Source organism: Plectropomus leopardus, chromosome 18 (genome assembly GCF_026936395.1).
Source record: "Plectropomus leopardus strain MGB_pleo_1.0 chromosome 18, ASM2693639v1, whole genome shotgun sequence".
Taxonomy (NCBI): Eukaryota; Metazoa; Chordata; class Actinopteri; order Perciformes; family Serranidae; genus Plectropomus; species Plectropomus leopardus.
The window spans coordinates 26102807-26123457 of NC_142193.1; the positions used below are offsets into that span (position 1 = coordinate 26102807).

At 40.7% G+C, this 20651-nt stretch overlaps 1 protein-coding gene across 2 annotated transcripts in view; it reads left to right on the forward strand.

The window, feature by feature from the left end:
- The window catches only part of arhgdig (Rho GDP dissociation inhibitor gamma), a 35561-nt gene that overhangs the window by 1053 nt on the left and 13857 nt on the right, over positions 1-20651 (forward strand). Inside the window, exons 1-3 of one of the 2 annotated variants that reach the window (XM_042505864.2) lie at positions 4169-4639; positions 16649-16822; positions 18154-18237. In XM_042505864.2, the coding sequence (XP_042361798.1) occupies positions 4567-4639; positions 16649-16822; positions 18154-18237 (331 nt within the window). In that variant the 5' untranslated portion in view covers positions 4169-4566. Of the gene's footprint in view, positions 1-4168; positions 4640-16648; positions 16823-18153; positions 18238-20651 lie in introns of those variants that run through there. The other variant, XM_042505865.2, reaches the window with a different exon arrangement.

The following is a 20651-nucleotide window of genomic DNA, read 5'->3' on the forward strand; positions in this document are numbered from 1 at the left end:
AGATAAATGCTCCCCACCCAATACGCTGCTGGAAAACCATTTAGACACTTTTTATGCATGCAGACCCAATGTATAGCTTACATACTGTGAGTGTGTGTGTGGGTGTGTGTGAGAAAGCAATTACCAGACCTCATGTACCTACAGCTTAATGGAATAACTTGCCAAATCAATGCAGATTACACTTGCAAATCCATGTGATATCAGTCCGTGAATTCAATTTGAGGTGTGTTACTGTACGATAATTGTTTTTCTTCGGCCGTCAGCAGCACCCCTGCAGCTTTTTGGGATGACGAGCGACCTTCTCTTCAAAATAACTTTTGACTGTGAATTTTAGAAACAGCAATATAGATACAGTAGCAAAGATTATTTGTCTTTCTGGTACCCAGGAATAAGTAATAATGAGAAGAAAACAGGAACTTTAAATTAACAAGGTATTTGTGGTTTTGTGGTTTTTTGTGTCCCACATATAAGGGGCTTACCTTTCCATTATTGCTCGCATCATACTCCTACGTCACCTTTTATTGGAAATAATGACTGCTAGTTTGGGGGCTTCAATAGAAATAAACCTGCTAATGTTTTGAACATCCATCGCCATGCGTCTTTGAATGTTATCGTGAGAGGAGAAGTCGCATAACATCACTCAGTGGAAACACAGTCATCTCACAATTGTGTTTAATCGACATTTGGAAAACACGGCTTAACTTTTGCACAAATCTGTAATGGAAACCAGTCTAGCGAACAAGAATATTTCCCTAAATGTCGTCTTTATTTTTGCATATATTTATGTTTAACTGAGTAAACTCAATTTAATAAATTATCTGCTGTTGACATTTTGCTAAGTCTTTGTTCGATGAGTGATGGACTTGTTGGACTTGATGGACTTGTTCAGTTGAGGGGAGAGCTATTGACTTCATGTTATCATGACATTACCTCAGCACAGCCGGTCCTCGGCTGCTGCCTGCGGAGCTTTTTATCAGGTTCTTCCTGTTTGAATAAAAAATGTGGGTCTGCGTGTTTAAACCCTGGAGGGGCTCCTAACGCAGAGACTCTCTTTATGACACCATCCTTGTTCAAGCACACATTTTTATAGATGCCACTCATCCCACCGGGGACCACTGCTGCTGATGATTTATATTTCCATAAAGCAATATGAATATAATGGGTTTATAGCACAGCTTGCTTTAGGACAGACAGGAGAGAGACCCACTGCTGCTGACACTGACAGGGTGATTGGTCGGGCAGGGCGACGATATTAAATCAGATTTTACTGCCGTTTACCATTTTAGGATGATGGATTTGTACAGTGAGGCTTAAAGGGATAGTTCAGAATTTTTTAAGTGGTGTCAGTAGATGGCTGTCGGCGCACTCCCAGATTGCAAAAACAGGGGTGCCCACTATATTTCAAACATTTTCACTGCTTTACCATTGTGATGGAGCTGAAGCCGTCACATCCAGATATGCTTTCTTGAAGCCACTACACTCCTTTGACAAAAAGAGTAGTTTTACCTCACAGAAAACATTAGTTGCTGGTCTACTGCTGCCTCGATGGGTTGTTGTCCGTGCCAATTATTCATCCTACTATAAAATTAAGAAAACTCCTTTTTCTCCTCGATGGGTTGCCCAATCGATCTGAAATGGCATGTGGACACTGAAAATTGTCACATGTGGGGACTGATGAAACCCTTTGTCTTCTTCACTCACTGCCCGTGCCCGTTTTTTTATAAAAATACTTCACATATAATGTTGGTCTGCTTCTTCTTCTGACAGCGCCACTCTGCCATTGTAACACACACTGTGGTCAAAGGTGGAGTTGCAGCTTGAATGACAAAAATAAAGCGCAATTCTTTCATTTTTTGTTGCTACAAAGCAGATTTCTTTTAGCCTGTTTATTTGCATTTTTGGCAAAATCTGCACCAACATATAGGTCTGTGGTCTGCACGAGGTTGTGCTGTGCACATCCCCTAAAGTCTGAATGCAGTTACGTTGTACATTTCCGTGGATATGGACTAGTAGGTTTATATTTTAGACATTTGCTTGGGCTCTGCCTTTTAACTTTCAGCTCAGTGTGTAAACTCTCCCAACAATAGTCAGCTGGGAATGTCCCAGTTTGTGCAAAATGTGATAGGATGTTACACATACTGGAAGTGTGCAAATTAAATGCTCTAACTTGTATATTTTCATCTCCTCTTGTAAAATACACTCATAGATGCTTGACGTGATGCCACTAGGGTCACTATTTGGAGCCAAGAAATTAGAAATAAGTGCCAATGTATATCATATTTCGTTACTTAAAGTTGTTTTCCCAAGAAACCTAGAGAGACTGTAGGAGAAGAATCTAAAACGTCAGTGTTGAACCACAGCTGCTATCTATTATTCAATGAATGACCTATATTGACCCATATACAGTGGTGTAGCTCTCTCGCTCACACCTATAAGTTTTCTGTCTGTTTCAATATGAGCTCACTGTTCTTTGCTGGCAGGAAGACAAACTATCGCCAAATTGAGTCTGTATCAAGACACAGCCTCTGCTCCGTCTCTCCTCTCGCTCTGTATTTTTATCTCACTTCCTTCCTCGCTAATTTTCATTTTCTTTCTGACCACATGAGCCGACGTCCCTCATTTATCAAACTAGCCTGTTTCACTAATGTCAGTCAGTTCCTCCAGTTGAAACATTAATTGTAATGTGGCAAAACAAATCTGGGTCAGTTTCATGTAAAAAAAAAAAAAACAAAATAAAAAACCTATTATTTTCGTGACACTGCTTGTCTCATCGGGGCTGCTGCTGGCTGACGTAAAAACACGGAGCCAGTGTTTGGTTTGTCTGTTCTGGGCTACGGTAGACACATGGCAGTGCTACATGATGATAACCTGCTTATAAATGGCTCATACTACGGCAGCGAAAACACAATTCTTATTTTCTGGTGATTATAATAATAATAATAATAATGGATTTTATTTGTAATGCACTTTATATTTGAAACATATCTCAAAGTGCTACATGATAAAATAATTAGAATTAAAACTGATAAAAAAAACAACGAAAATAACAGATAAAAAACGATCAAAAATAAAAGCATATTAAAAGTCATAAATAGGAGCTAAACACACCAAAGAAAGCATATTTATTATATTATATCCCCTTTCTAACAATATATCCCCCTAAATCTTACACACTAGACCTTTAAGTCAAGTATTATAAGCGCATTTTTCAGGTTTTTGACTACATACTGAATCCATACCACCAAAATTGTATTAATGAAAGCAAATGTATATATGTGACTGTAACGTAACACCATGCTGAGGTTTCCTGGAGTCTTAGAGAGTGAGGGACAGAGGAAGAGAAAAGTTGTCTCACATAACATGTTACACGACAGCTTCACAACCTGTGAGTGACAGATTAACAAGGTGTGTGTGTGTGTGTGAAAGGGAGTGTGTCTGATTGTCAAGTGGGGAGAAGCAGCCCCTTTTGTATTCTACTGAGAAAGAGAGGTAAAAAAGACTGAGTGGAGAAAAAAAAGATGAGAGTCATGATTGAAGCATACTGCTGACAGGGTGTGGTCAGTAAAGACAGAGGGAGATAAAGAAGAAGGTGAAGGGGGTGGGAGGAGGATGGGGAGGGGGGATAAGATAAATAGAGAGACACGGAGAGAGATGGCGTGACACAGTGATGAATGGCTGGAGGGAGAGAGTGGACACCGCATGTGAATTTGTGTAAGTGATGAAAAATGAAGAGGAAAATAAAAGCATGAAAGAGTTGGGGGTGGGGGTCGGTGGGGGGTGCGTGAGAAGAAGGAGGGAGGCATGGAAGCGTGAATTGGGGAGGGAGGGGGTAAAGGATGAGCTCATTGCAGTCTCTGGGCTGATGACACGAGGAGGAGGGATGCAGGGGGAGGAGGAGGAGGAGGAGGGAGGGTTCGCTGCTCGTCTGCGAATCGATAGCCAGCGTCTGAGTAACACACACACACACACACACACACACACACACACACACACACACACACACACACACACACACACATACATGCTGCTGCAGACAGATCTGCCGGCTGAAGCAGCCACCGTCAGCTCCCGGCATCCTCGCTGCTGCTGCTGCTGCTGCTGCTGCAACATCAACACAAAAAAACCAAACATTTTTAGCCTTTAGATTCCTTTCTGTTTTTGAGGTCTGACAGAGAAGAAGTGTAGAAAGCCGGCTGCCTCTTGCTGCTTCTCCCTCGCTCTCTCACTCCCTCCACCCTCTCTCTCTCTCTCTCTCTCGCTCACACACATCCCCATCACATCCACACCCACACCCAAGGATACCCTCCCTGCCTCTCAGCCTCTCTCACGCCAGCTCTTTTTCCTTCTCAACAACATTTTTTTTTATTATTTCCTCCCGGGAGGAGATGCTCGTCTGACCCCCACCACCTCCTCCGCCTCCGCGTTTGCCTTCCAATCCAAGACTTTTGTGGATGGTCTCTTCTTTAACCCATCCTTGTTCTGCTACTTTGTTGCTACCTGTGGAGGTTTCCCCGGTTTTCTCTCTTGCCAGCCGTCGCACAGAGTGCAGCCCCGCAGAGAGGCACCATGCTGGGATTGGACGTGTGTGAGTTTGGGGGTCAGGTGCTGGAGCTGCTGTGGTTAACTATGTGCTACAGAGGTGAGGCGATGGAGGAGTGTGTGTGTGAGTGTGTGTGTGTGTGTGTGAGTGTGTGTGTGTGCATGCACTAGTGAATTGGTATAACTTCACTTATACAAGTTATTATACTGTGCATGAGTGATCTATTTTATAGTGTATAAATTAAGCCAAAATATAGAAAAAAATCATAATCATGGGCATGTGTGTTTGTCTTTATGCATGTTCTTCTGTGTATGTGCTTGTGTGTGTGTGTTTGTGTGTGTGTGTGTGCCATATGTCTCTATCCTGGCGGGTGTGGACATTTTTATGTCTAACATGAAGTGCTGCCAAGACAAGCCAAAGGTGGCAGATCAATAGCTATCGATCACATCCTACACTATCTCCTGTACGTGTGTGTGTGCGTGCGTGCATGTGTGTGTGGGTGACTGCATGTGTGCTGCCGGCTTTTGTAATTATGTTTCTGCTCACATACATGCACACACACGCAAAAGGGTGTGTGTTCATGAGAAATACTAGCGGAGGGAGCAGCTCTCTCTGTGTGTGTGTGTGTGTGTGTGTGTGTGTGTGTGTGTGTGTGTGTGTGTGTGTGTGTGTGTGTGTGTGTGTGTGTGTGTGTGTGTGATGACACAGCGTATGTCAAATGATGGCACCATTGTCTGCTGTTAATTCAGTCTTTTTTTCTGCTTTTATTTTTGTAACAGTATTTGCAAGGCAACTGTGTGTGTGTGTGTGTGTGTGTGTGTGTGTGTGTGTGTGTGTGTGTGTGTGTGTGTGTGTGTGTGTGTGTGTGTGTGTGTGTGTGTTCACTTCACTGCAGTGCTGAGCAGTTACAGATGGTGGAACAGTCTTGGGGTTTCCCTTCACAAAGGTGTGTATGTAAGAGTGTGTGTTTTCTGAGATGAAGATAAAAAGGCAAAAAGGGAAAGCGAGTGAAGTAATTTGAAAAGAGAGATTCAGAAGGAGAGAGAGAGGGAGAGGAAACCACAGTGACAATTACGAGAGAAGAAACAGGAGAAAATGAGAGATCATGTTCAAACGAAGGTCTCCAAAGTGGAAGCGAAATGTGATTTAAGATCTAAGGCGGCCGTGAATAATCTGTTCCATTAACTGTGTGAATTTCAAACAGCGATTTGAATTGATCGCTCAGCTCCAGTCAGGATCCAGAGAGTCACCGACAGTAGATATTCACGTCAGCCGATTTCAGTCCCAACTCCCTGAACTTCAACCATTTCTAATTTCTTAAAACATCTCAAAGAACCACATTTGAACCATCAAATCATTCAATGGGTGATCACTCCGAATATGTCATGACAAAAAAAAAAATCTGCTCTTTTTGCATCATTTCATCATGGTCAGAAACAAAAAACAGCTTCAAGCAGTTGCACACAGGGAATTAAAGAAGTGTGTGAGATTTAGGTATATTCAGTGGCATCTAGTGGTGAAGGTTGCAACCAGTGGAAACTTGTCCTGGTCAGAATTCCTTCAGTGTATATTTGGTTAGTAGGTTTTCACTGGGTGCCAAGTTATCCGCAAAGGTCTCTTCCTCTCCAAAACAAATGAAACAGGCAATTTAAACCAATGAAAACACTGAATAAAGCAGTTTTACCTTACAAGCCACTGTTTTTCCAGTGCTGTTTGGCATGTTGGATACAGGCCACTAGCACAGCACCAGCTACTGTGCTTATCCTTTTTCTCCTGATTCAAGATCCAGAAGTTCAAGAGGTTTTCACAGGGAGTCAGATAACCAGCCTGTTCTCATTCCCAACTTGTCAAATGCCGTCGCATGGTCAGTAATTTTGGGGTCAGACACTGACGCAAAAAGCCACCTTTCATGGATGATTAGCTGGTTGGCACCTTTTGCGGCAGTATGATAGTCAGTTTAAAACACTGCCAGTAACGACATAATACAAGGAGCTGGAAAGTCCCTTTAGGATGGGCAGGAAGAGAAGTGGGTGGGTCCGACAAACCCCAGACTTTCTCTCGGGAGCTTGCTGCACAAGAAAATAAACATAAATACAAGGTGTTTTACTGATATTTTAAGTTTATTTTGAAGAATACTGTTTGCATCTAAACAGGAAGAAACTGTACATCTCCTGTCAAAACAGCAGTGTGTTTTGAAAAGACCAAATGCATTTAACAGGCATAAATGAGACGCCGTCCTTGAATGTCAACAACAGATGCAGGAGGATACCTAGTGCATCATATGTAGATGTGACCAGCACTGACCAAGTGGCGATATTTGATGAGTTGAGATGAGACTTTGTTGCCAAAACAAACAAACCCAGTAATTTAAACTGGTAAAAACACTGAATACAGCAGTTCCATGGTTTTAAAAAAGTGTTTTTCTGATGCTCTTGTCATGAAGGAGCCGCTAACTACGATGGCTGGCGTGAAAACTTGAATGGGCCTATCTAGAGCCCGTGTTTGGTTTCATTCTGGGCTACTGTAGAAACATAGCAGTGCAACATTGCTGACTCCATGACAAGGACTAGACCCCAATGTAGATATGAACAGCTCATTCTACAGTAACAAAAAAATCTTATTTTCAGGTGATTATACACTAGAAAACATACTTGTTATATTATATTCCATTTCTGCCAATATATCCCCCGAAATCCTACACGCTGGACCTTTAAAGTGAATTTTGCCGCCTGTGCTGTTTTGCTGTGAATATATATGACACATCGAATCTTGTCAAGAACATTTGGCTGAGATTGAGTTTTGAAAAATGAGGAGGAGGAGGAGATTTTTGATGGCAACGTGGGAGGTGACTGAGTGGAAGATAAATGGCAGGAGTTGGGAGGTGAATGACGAAGCGAGGAGGAGGGAGGGCGAGAAACATCGAGGTAAAGAGGGTTTTTTTTGGAGAAGAGGAGAAAAAAGCAATGAGGAGGAGGGGAAGTTGTACAGAGAGGAGGAGGGAGATAAGTGGATAGAGGAGGATGAAGATGTGAGTAGGTGGAAGATGAGAAGGCGAGGAGGCAGGAGGAGAGGAGGAAGATGGGGTAAACACAAAAGGAAGGAAACAAAGGGAAAATGTTGGCGGTTGAGATCGACATGTTCTGTCAGCAGCTGTTACTAGGAAAGAAACTGAAGAAAGTGTGTGTGTGTGTGTGTGTGTGTGTGTGTGTGTGTGTGTGTGTGTGTGTGTGTGTGTGTGTGTGTGCGTGTGTGTGCGTGCGTGTGTGTGTGGCAGAGAGGGAGTGAGTGGGTGAGGCCCATGTGGCAGCACGCTCTTCATGAGCTGTCAATCAGCAAAGGCAGCGAGCAGCAAGCGTTCAAACAAGCTAATTGAAATCCCTCTTCTCTCCCTTATTTTTCTATCTTTCTATCTTCATTTCTATCCTTATTTTTCTATCTTTCTATCTTCATTTTCTCTCTAATCCTCCCTCACTTTTTACCTCACTTATTCCCTATTTATTTCTCTCTTTTTGTCTTCTTCTCCTCTTCCCTCCATCTCCCTCTGTCAGATTAAATAACCTCCATACCTCTCTCTCTAACCTCTCCTTCCTTCCCTCCTTACGTTCCCTCTCTCCTGTCCTTACCTGCTCACTCCTGCTGTCTTCGCACTCTCACTCCTGCCGTCAGATTGTCAGATGTGTTTAAGAAACTGTATCTACTCCTCATGTCATTCCTCCTCCCAATTTTTTCTGTCCCAGCAGTGATAAATGAGGTTGAGTGGGTGAGCAGACACATACGAGACCAATCAAGTCAGTCAATTAGACAACCTGCTGTCTCTACAGGGCTGACAGAGCAGCTGAGGACATATTACTGTGTGTGTGTGTGTGTGTGTCTCAGTGAGGAGGAGGTTGATTAAAGGGGCGAATTGCTGTCCATAGAGAGCTGTAGTGATGACGTCATGAGCGGGTTAGCCTCTGTTTCACCTGCTCCTGTAACTCGATGCAATCCCGGAGTCGATGTATAGATGTACAGTATATAATCACATTTTTTTCCATATTGCATTAATACTGCACCATAAAATGTGAAGTGGTAAAACTAAACTGAATAAAGAAAAAAAAAGAAGCAATAAGAGTATTCAGATCAATCTCAAGTTGAAAATAAGATGACACATTGAATTTCGATTTATTTCTGACTCGTTACAGTATGTTTGCTTCTTCTTTTGCTTAGTGATAAACCCACTGAAATGTTCATCTTTGACACTAAAATGTTGGCTTGCAATGATGAAACATAAGCCTCCCCATGCCAGAAAAGCTGTAGCAACAAAAAAATTAATTTAATTTAATTTAATTTTTTGCATATGAATGAATTCAACTATAACTTCCGTCACATATATTTACTGGTGGTCATTTCTTGGTGTTGAGTTTTTTTTTGTAATTTCTGTGCGACTAATTGCATAATAACAAAACCGCATGTGAAATGGATCACTGCAGCATTCAGCAGATGGATAATGGCGTTTTCAAACCGCAATAAAAGACATTTAAATGTGAGATGAAAAGCTGCATCATGCTACAATCACTATTGACAACTGCACCATTACGAGCAGAGCATATTTAATAGTGAAAGTGTCAGTTCTGCAGTTATACAATATGCCACAGAAGCTGTCATGAGCGTGTCATAAGACATCCTCGGTGTGTTGATATCACCAATAACAGCAGCTGGTATCATTTGTTTGTCATCGCGGCCTTTCATCAACACGGAAACATGAGGGAAATGAGATCTCAGTGATTTGCTGTTTAACATGATGAAGTGTCATGAGTATCTGCAGTGCTGACGGGGTGTCTGCAGCCTTACATGGAAATCTTGCAGGTGACATATTGATTCTGGTGGTGTTGTGGCGGAGAAGGCCACGCACTGACAGCAGCCTCAGAGATGGAGGTGAACCCTGCTGTATCATGGCCCGCTGCTGGGATGATATTATTTTGATCGGTCTTCTTTGACTGCCTTTTCCTTCACTGTGAGAAGGTCTTACTGGCTTTGCGGAGACCTGAAAGATCCCTTCTTATCTTCTGCTGCATGTGTGTTTTTTTATGTGTGTTTCAGTGTCCCAGCAGTCTCGTTATAGTATTAGAACGGAGCAGTGACAGCGGGCCTCGGAGGACTATAAAAAACAGCAAATCAACGCTTAGGGCAAAAACACACACATGCTAGACACACACAGTGAGAGAGAAGTGTTTTCCTGACACAGTGAACGGTTATCTGGGTTAAGGAAAGAGGAGGCAGACAGGGAACGATTATTTAAACAGATTAAGGCTGTTGAGGGAAAAAAAGCATTTGAATCTTGATTACTAATAATGCCCCATTTATGATGCAGTTTTTTAAATAGATGTCATAACAAGTGTGTGTGTTTTTTTTTAAATCCATTTCAACTTGATTTAATCCCTGCTTGTCACATTTTAACGTTTGAGCAGAATTCCTGTCATTATTATGATGCCGGAGTGTGTTGTATTTTGTGTTGTATCTTGATGCAGGGGCTCGGCAGTTAGGTTTTGGCTGCTTGGTTGGGCTCTGGAAAAGATCTTGTTCATGTTAGTCAACTCACTTGACAGCTGACTCTCAGGACTAATGACTGTCCGACAAGTGACCAACTATTGACTAACAACTCACTAATGAGCAACTAAAGACTCTCCTGACAGAATAATACTGACTTTTAGATCACTTTTCCACCCAAATTGTGTACGCAGGTGTTTTATACACGAGTAAAACTGCTAAAAATAGGTGATAGACTTTAAGAGCAGAGCTGTATAAATGGCTTTGCAGCAGACATACTGTATATGCCTTTCTGTGTGTTTTTTTTTCTTTTGGGTGTGTCACATTGAACATTATGGACAGGCTGGAGAACAGGTAAACATTAGTGAGCAGTATAGATGGAAGCCAGTGAAAACTTTACTCTGGTTACCTCTTTTTCTATATCTGTTACTTATTTTAGTGTCTTTTTTCAAACTCTGTGCCAACTACATTTGGGTCAGTGTTTGAGATCTGTTGGAGTGGAGACCGATAGTATATTGTGACGAAGCGTCCTGCATCTCGACAGTTAAGGAGCTCAAGGAGAAATTGCCGCATTCACCTGAATGCTGTCATCAATGCTGATCAGAGCTGGAGCGGATAAATACCCGTGAATACTGCAGAGTATTTTGACCCAGGTCTGAATGCTGATTGTTACCTTTCCAATTACATACAAAAGCCAGATGTTAGCTGTTTTTTTGTGCAGTGAAAAAGTGTGTTTAGCATTACGCGGGACACAAACACCAGGTCAAGTCCTGTACTTGGCCGGCCTGACCTTTGCAGACTTTTTTGTGTCTTTATTGCATTCATTGCTCTGAATGTCAATACTGATGCTGATGGGTTTACATAAAATTAAGTTGAAAACCCAGTGCATCTCATACAGACACCAAAGGGTGCATTGTGTCTGTTTCTGACACTGAGGGTCACTGCTGATTAAATAGCTCAGTATGAAGGCTGGAAACAGCAAACCAGGCTCTGTCTTAAGATGAAAAAAATGTGCCAACCAGTTATGATAGATTTAGTCACAATCTGCATCCAGACATTTGTAAAAGTCTCACGTCAACACGGAACCAACAGAACAACATGTTCAGTGTGTGTGTGTTTCTGTTCAAACCTTGTCTACAGGAGCATACAGTGTGGTTGTCTGTGTGTTTTTGAGGTCTCGTGTGAGCAGTCCTCTCAAATCTGTCTTCCCCCTAAAGCCACCTCTCCTCTGCCAAGACAGCTTGCTGTGTTGGTTTTCACTAAACATGTTGGTTTAGTTTTAAATGTCAGCAGATGAACACTGAGTCTGTGTCTTGTAGTTGTACATACGGGCTGTGGATCCTCTGTCTTAGTGTAAAAGCTGTTCAAAAAATTGCTCTGCAAATGTAGTTTGAATTGGCAACTATGTTTTAACTCAGCATGCAATAGGTAAAAGTCTGAAAGATGTAAATTGATTTTATAGCTACAGACAAGAATATAAATCATTTTGCATGTAATAAAATAAGATCGACTGAATAAATTAACCCCAAGATTTTTTTTTTTACAGTTTTTTAGGCATTCACATGACACTGATAGGTGCCTAAAAATTCACATGAATAATAAATGCTCACTCAGTGGCGCAGCGATCAAGTCTTTTAGAGGTGACAAGGCTTGTATGTTTGTTTTCCAGTAGCATCCCTCCTCAGACTCATGTTCCTTCTCACTTTCTCTTGGGGGCAAAGAAAAAAAAATTCTCACCATTATTTTTTTAGCTTTTCTGTAACAACACAGAGCGCTGATTTACACTTGTAGCACATATTTTACAGCAGGCACGCGTGTAATGATGCAGAAGATGGTTTCAGAAGCTGCTGGGGTAATGAGGCAGTTTTATGGCCATCAAAGAAAATCCACCAGTTAATATCACATCACAGATGGGGGGCTGAACCAGTTGGAAGACCACTCACACACACACACACACACACACACACACACACACACACACATGCAAACACACTGCTGGCTTTTTGCTTGCTTGGTTCTAACACCAGATTCACACAATATGGAGGGTTTTAGCTGTGCATGTTTCAGCTTAAGACGGCTACTATTATGTTTGGGCAATAAGAGTAGTTGACGCCCCCCTGGTCTCCCCCAGAAAATTTTTGAAAAGTGTGTGACGTCTTTTTGGAGGATGAAACTTGTATCAGCTATCATTAGATCAGTATCAATAAATCAATATAGAATGTAGATAAATATGGGGATAAGTTAATAAATAGATATATAAATAAATACAGACATAAATAAGGCAGAGATAAGGACCTGCTACCTCATAAACATACTAAAAGAAAGAAAAAATGTAGCAATAAACACATACCAACAAAAATGAATGCAGAAATATATAAACATGGAAATAAATGAATACATGGATAAATAAGGGAATAAATGCAGAGGTTAGGACCTCCTACATCAGAAACATGTAGACATAAATAGATAAATAAATGTTATAAAAATGTTTTATTGTCCTGTTAAATTATTTTCCTTTATCAATTAATTTCCAAATGTATTTATTATTTTTAGCATGTATTTATGATTTTTATTCATTTGTTTCCATATTTATTTATTCCTGTATTTATTTACAATTTTTTCAATTTATTTCCACATTTCTTTGTTTATTTCAGTTTTGTTTTCTCCTAATGGGTCATAATTTGCATGTTGGTAATATTTGTATTTGTATACTTTTAAATAGTAACACAACAGTCAGTCTTTAGATCAGACTCATTGGTACAAACTTTGTATCTGATGAAACTAAAACTAAATTTACCTGGTTTAAACCATGGAGAAATTCTTACTACTATCACGTACTGCAACTTAAAAAAAAATCCATATTAAACACTCAGTTGCATCTCTGTGGGCCAAACCCTGCCTTTTAAAATAAATGTTAATTGATACGGTTCCTGTGACAGGTCAGCAGTCTGGAGATCAAAGAGGAGCTCTCAGATGTCAGAGCGGAAACTGGTTTTAACAGCAGCTCAAACACGTTTTACGCTGCAGTGTGCGTACATGTGTGCACATGCACGCTCCTGTGGGGGCGGGCTGCAGAGTTTGATATGTAGATACAGCTGGGTGAATCATTTATGAAGCCATGCATAGCCTACATATCGGACATACTATGGAGAGAAATGTGTGTGTGGATGGATAAAGGAGAAATCTGCACAAGATTTTTGAGTTAATATTTCATATTGTTTTCAGCTCATTTTGTGAATCAACTGGATCCGACACAAAGAGTGCCAACTGAGATCTTAAAACAACATTCTTTAATATTTCAAATATGCAGATTCAAGATGTTAATTTATGGCATTTTAGGTGTGAGTATTTAATCTCAGAATCAAAGATTTCTTTGCAATGTTGTGGAGGTCTCTCTCTCAAAGACAAAAGACAGCATTGAAAATGTGAAACCTCTCATCATCATCTCTACATCAATTTGCATTTCTTTTTTTTTTTTACTGTAAACGAAGGAAACTTGTGCAGGGATAATGTCAATTAAGCAAGAAGTATTCAATGGTTTGGTAAAGGCAACAAAACTACTATACTACTCAACTAATATTGCAGATGTTGCTAAAAAACACCTGGCTTAGAGTGGCACAAATGTGGTGGGAAAGACAGTGAAAAAGATCATGGATGTTGCTAAAAAAAAACCTGGGTTTGAAGGGCACAGTCACTGGGTTAAGAAGAGGTCGGTGTTAAGGTTTAGGTCACAAAACTACTTCGTCATCGTAAGAAAAAGTTTGCAGATGTTGCAAAGATCCCCGCTCTCCTGGGTCAAAAGCAGGTGTTAGTTGGACCCTTCAAACTCCACTCTCACCCACAGTGGACTTCTATACATGTCTGTTGCTCTGAGCGTTTAATAATGATGAGTATTGGTTTATAGTAAAGCTGGTGCCCAGGCATCATTATAGTGATGCCCAAGACGCTGTCAAAGCGGCGTGGTTTTGATGCTCTGGGAGTGAGACCAGGCTGAAAAATTTTAAAATATTAAAGTATTAAACAAAGCTTGTTTTATATTTTAAAAAAACAAAACATCCCTGTGAAAATTCACTTAGGTTGATTACCGATGGAAAACTACAACCAAGAGATTATATACATATAATACATATACAGTATATACATTTAAGAAGGAAAGAAGGAAAAGTGTGTGTGTGTCTGGTGTGTGTGTGTGTGTGTGTGTGTGTGTGTGTGATGTACTAAATCTGATAAACCATGAATCTCTCTTGCTGCAAACAAAACCAAATGCTCCACTGTGTATATTAAGTCCTATAAAACGGATCCACAGCAAAGGTGATGTCACTGTGAGGGGAGTTGAAAGGGTTGCCATGGTGACGGGCAAAGGCAGTCGTGTTTGGCCATGACTGGGTGGGGTGCTGCTACAAACGCAGAGTTGTGTGTGTGTGTGGTGTGTGTGGTGTGTGTGTGTGTGTGTGTGTGTGTGTGTGTGTGTGTGTGTGTGTTGACACTTGTACTGGGTCATTACGTCCATTTGATTTTCACTAATGTTTACAGAATCCGTAACTCTGTTTGACTGTGCATTTATATGGTGTTGGGTGGGTATGTTTGTGACTTAAGTTTGTGTTTGTGTGTGGTGTGTGTGTGTGTGTGTGTGTGTGTGTATGTGTACTCTGTGCCATCCAATTACCTCAACACACAGCTCTGGGCTGATGTACACTGAGCCGCCTCATTATGAAGAGTAAAAACAGAACCAGAGGCTATTACACGAGGCTGTTACAGCACAATAAACAGATTTGCACGGCACAGTTTGTGTCTGTGTCCTGTTCTTCAGATAATTGGAGTCTAGAGGTATGCATTGTGCACTAGTGTCAGAGACCATGTAACATTATATAAAGTATCTTTGTGTGTGTGTGTGTGTGTGATGTTGATGAGGGAAGAACACTAAATAGGTAATTTATCTGTGTCTTCCACAACCTCCAAAAAAAGGACTTGCATGAGCGCTTTCTTATCTTAGCTGTTAAATTTATGGACAGCAAGTAACAGAGGAGCTTGAGTTCATTTATTATTTAGAATATGTTTTGGTCAGTTACAATATTGGTAATGCTAAACGTGCAATGGTGGAATGTACTGTACTCAAGCAGCCTACAAATATCAGGTACTTGCCTTACTTTACTTGAATATTTGCTTTCCATGCTCCACTACATTTCAGAGAAAAGTATTGTACTTTTTACTTCACTACATTTATCTAAAAGCTTTAGTTACTAGTTACACTACATGTTTTGCATAAAAACATTGGAAAACTAAAAAAAAGTTTTGTTTTATATTAAATTACCAAACAATTTGTACAAGTGCAGCTAAAATGGTAAATCAATTAGCCAGTTGACAGAAAATTTATTGCCAACTATTTTGATAAACTTTTTCTTTTTTTTCATAATTTTTAGTTTTTGGGTATTGATATATATATTTTTAACTTTAGATTTTTCAGACATTAATGCCATAAACTGAGGCACAAAGTGGTACTTGAAAATACATGATAATGCAGAAAATTAAGTGTTTGATGCTCAGAATTTTCCGGCAGGCCCCCAAACTTGTTATTTTAATTTATTATTATGTGTCGCCCTCAATGTTGAAATGAAGCCTAAATCTTTGTAAATGGGAGTCTGCGTTTTGCATTCTCTCTTTGGAAAAAAATTCTCCCCATTATTGTGATACAGGTTAAAAATGCTTGCTGTTCTGTCTTTAGAAATGGTTATTTTGTCGACCAGTTTTCATAAATCTGCCATGTTTTTTAGTGACTGTTTTGTCTGGTGAAATCCTTCCAGTCTACAAGTATTCACGCTCTGGAGGTCGGATGAGAGGGGGATGCTAAAATGAAATTTCAGCTTGCAGAACACATTATCGAATGTCTGTAAAATTCAATATCGAATCAAAATCCCTGATGAAATCAAACCCCGGATGGCTGGAGCTGGCCTACATAGAGTAATGTGCATCTTATCCCAGACAGTAAAGCAATCCTGCCTGTGCCGGTTGAGTTTTCAGTCACTGAAATATCACAGAAATATTGACTGCAGATGAGATCTGCTGCAAATACCATTTGCCTTTCCCTCTTTTTTTCATTTTCCAGGGTACAGTCAGAGAGAAGTCAGCTTTTATTTTTTTGTTTTTATCTTTTTCATAGTGTAATCAGAAGGCACTTATTATCTTTTTTAAATGTTCAATGAATTCAGATGGTAAGAAAACAGTTTTGAATTCAGACATTAAGCTATAAGCTATAAGTGCATGCTTTGTCAAACGGAAATTAGAGCAATAGATCAGAGTCAATTTATTTGCCATTTGCGGTAGAAACCACATCGGGTTTCAATGGTGCATTTTTTGCAATTAACAGTATGAATGTAACAATTGTGTTTACATAGTGTATTTTATTGTCGGAGCTGAGCTGGAAATTCAAAAGATTCAAAGATTAAACAGAAATAGTGGGCTTGCCAAAATACATGCCATATGCCTTAACATCGCCAAAAATATCAAAAAATAAAGAATGAAAAGCGCGTAAAATGGGCCAAACAGTCCCACAGGATTAATGGTCTCCTCTCTTCTCTCCGGCAGGTCTAATGGGCGACAAGAAGGATTTGTATTTGGAGGATGAAGAGGACGACAGAAACCTAAACTACGTTGCTCCGGTCCAGAAAACTTTGGAAGAGATTCAGCAACTGGACAAAGATGACGAGAGTTTGGTCAAGTACAAGCAGACCCTGCTGGGGACGACTCCCATGCTGGCAGGTGTGTGTGTGTGTGTTTGCTTACTGTTGAAGCGATGTGATAGAGGAGCTGGTGATACACCGTAGTATCCAATGTTACTGCAGCTTTAGTAAAACCATTCACTCAATATAACGACTTGGCGCATAGTTCCTCCTAGTCATCAACTTCTGATAACACATACACACACACCCACACCCACCCACACACACACACACACACACACACACACACACACACACACACACACACACACACACACACACACACACACACACACTGGACCAGACCTGCTTGCCTCAGCATCTCTAATCCAACAGCCGGCCCATGACAGCTGATATCAGTAGAATAGCTCCAACTCCCCCGCTGCTGTAACTCAACACCACCCCATCTACATCTTAGTAACATTGGAAACAGAAAGAATGTAATAAGAGAAAGGAAACGCAGAGAGGACTTTATTTTCAAACAGAGACTGTTTATTTTAGATCTGTCCATGCTGAATCCCGATGGCCAACACTACTGAAACTGAACGTTACCTTTTTTCTGCAGTTTTTGAAATGTTGATGGACTGTGTTACTTTAATTAATGAACAATTTTTAGCCATTTTTTTAACGGTTGTAGGAATTGTATTAGTCAGTCCACCACTTTGGTTCAGACTGAAATACATGAACAATTACATAGATTGCTATGATTTTTTTTTTCAGATAAACATGATTTCCAGATCCAAATCCTAATGACTTTATTTTTCCTTTTTTTCTTTCTTTTTTGAAGTTTTATTTACAGTCACAAAGATACAGGGATGACATACAGTTGTGGGAGGGTTTTGAGTCATTAATAACATTTGTGGTAGTAATAATAATGTAAATTATCAAATGGGCAGTCAGTAATACCTACATTTATACACACATATGTATACATACAGTATATGTATGCATATATACTTACTTACAAAGACACACACATAATTTTTTTTTTTTTTTTTAAAGTTCCTCTTTTTCTGTAGCACAGTGATACACAGTGGCACAAAGCTCAACTTGACACTTAAAAGTTTTAACATCAACTTAAGCAATGGTTCCAGTATGCAACCTCCCACAAAACTACAATTTCTCACTGTGACATTTCAGTTTACTTATGGATTAAACAAATGTGCCTGACTGGCTATCCCCCCCTGCTTCCAGCCTTTATGCTTAGCTAAGCTAATCATCACCTGGTTCAATCTTCTGATATAATTCTGCAAGAAGGTGAATAAAGTAATTTTCCAAAATGCGTTACTATCCCTTTAATAGAATTATTAAAAAGCAAATTAAAAAAAAGAATGAATGCTTTTATAACCACTGACTGTTTTTTCTCACCAGACCCCAATGTGCCTAACGTCCAGGTGACCAGACTGACCCTGCTGTGTGACGATGCTCCGAAACAAATCACCATGGACCTGACAGGTGCTTCACTCTCATCACTCTTTTCTTTCTCTATCCAGCATCACTAGATGTGGATTTGTTTTGGTGCTGCTATACCCTCACACCCTCTATGGTGACACAAGTCCCTGACATGCTCCAGAGTGAGGCGCCTCGCCCCACATACTGCCTTTAGCGTGCAGTAAGACTGCAGTGGGTGTGTCCGCGCTCCAGAGAGGAGAGACAGTTAAATGTTTGCTTAGTGGGCAGTATTGACGTCTTCCCCTGGGTGCAGGTGAAAGCGACATTCAGGGAAGGGGAGTGAGGTGTCTGTAAGTTTGTGTGTGTGTGTGTGTGTGTGTGTGTGTGTGTGTGTGTGTGTGTGTGTGTGTGTGTGTGTGTGTGTGTGTGTGGGTCTTTGTCTGTGTCTGCAGTGCATGGTAATCAGGTGGTCTCAAAGAGATTATGTCACTCAGAGGATAGAAGAGGATCGATCTGTGTGTGTGGGTTCACCTGTGTGTGTCAAGGTGTGTCACCATGACAACCGCTGCTGTGATTGAATGTGTATATAAGAATTAGTCAGTTGGATTAATGTAATGGCTGAGTACATCGTCTGTTTTTTTTTTTTTTTTGGGTGGCTATTTTGCCAACAAGTGAGAGCTGCTGCTCAGCGAGCAGCCGAGAGAGACAGCAGGGAATCAGGGCTCAACATTTAGGGTCCCATATGATGCAAAATACACTTTTTCAATTTTCCAATGAAAATATGTGTCCCCAGCCTGTTAACAGAACCCCCGAAAATGAGAAAAGTGCATCTTCTCCCTGTCTTGTTTGCTCCTTTTTTCAAAAAATGTCTGGCTAGTTGCGAGCAGTTTTGCTCCCCTTGTGATGTAGAGAAGGGAATAGCCACCCCAGTTGACACCCCTCGTGCTTGGTGTCTGTGCCGTCTCCTGAATCCTTCTCTTCCTCTTCAGACTGTTTTCGACACACATAAATGCAACAGTAGCGAGGGCTTGATTTGTTTGGTTACATTTTGCTCTTACCACTACAGCAGTATAGATGGATGACGCACACCGATGATGGTTTTTTTTAATGTGAGTTGATGTCGAGGGACGTAGGTCGTAGCCTGTGATTCAGTAGTTGATGTCAGTGGACAGTCTGCAACATCAAACCTGATGTCGTACCCAATTTATTAGATCCACGTTGCTGAGCGTTGCTTGCACTAAACTCAAAAGATTGCAAAAGTCTCACAATCTGCAGGAGGCTTCAGGATTTCCCTGCCTGTCACATACACAGTTGCACAGTTGCACACAAAAGACACAATCACAGACTGCTGATAGGAAAGGTCACCTGGTTGCTAGGCAATGCTGACTTTGTACTACGCAGTTCCCTCTGATTCAAACACAGTGAGGGTATCGAGCAGCCTTTAATGTGCATGTTTCTCTGTGTAATGGAAGATCTGCTGAATTGCACAAAATGGAAAAAGCACAGCGCTGTTCTTCCACACCAGAAGGAGCTAATGCTTTCAGATCTGATCTCAATCATAGATGATGGAGGAAGTGAAAGGTGGATGAAAAAAATCAAATGAGTAATCTCAGCTTTGGCAATACAAATTTTAAACAGAAAAACTGGTTCTAACTGAGGGCGTGGCGTTTAAAGGGGCAGTCCACGGATTATATGCATGAAGTTCATTTCACTCGTCACAAGGAGTACTTATCAGCCAATAAAAAAGAGTTGTATTTCGACTTCTGTGGTGCTGGAGGAACTTAGTATTGTGTGAAAAGATAACCCTGATGATGTCATAGTGATGTCAGCCTGCATTACAAACTGCAGATGGGGAGGTTTACCAGGCCAGGAGGATCTAATGAAAGATGTTACCCACCTGAATTATGGGAAATGCAGAATGCTGTGTTTTTGGAGTTTGACATATTCTAGTGACTTAAAGACATATGGATATCTTTGCGTCTGCTGCTAATTAGAATAAACAGCATATTTGTGGCCAATGCATGAGCTTGTGTGCACTTTGGCAGACAAAAAGTCTTCAGTGCAGTGTAGGAAATACTCTTTGACACTGTGGAGTTCTTTTAGAAAGACTTGATTTCACTGTTTCTAAATAACTGTGTGTGCAGTGTTGTTTATCTAGTGTCCATCCGACTGCTAAAAAAATGGAGAAATCTTATATGGTCCCTGGAAGCCGTTCAAATGAAGATTAGGTTTAGTTCAGATGGATGTGTGTGTTCATGTTTTCGAGCTAAAGAGAAAAAGAGAAATTGCTGAATGCTGCATGTGAGAAAAGCTTCTTTCATCATTAATCTACAGAATAAGCAGCGGCAGAGTAATAATCGGTCCTGCTGGTGTATCATGTTGCAGTTAGATAGCCGAGCCGGCACCAGGCTGGATGTGAAATGGACTTTCCATCGTTGGCTGAATGCATTAGAGACCTCATTATACGCTATAGGCTG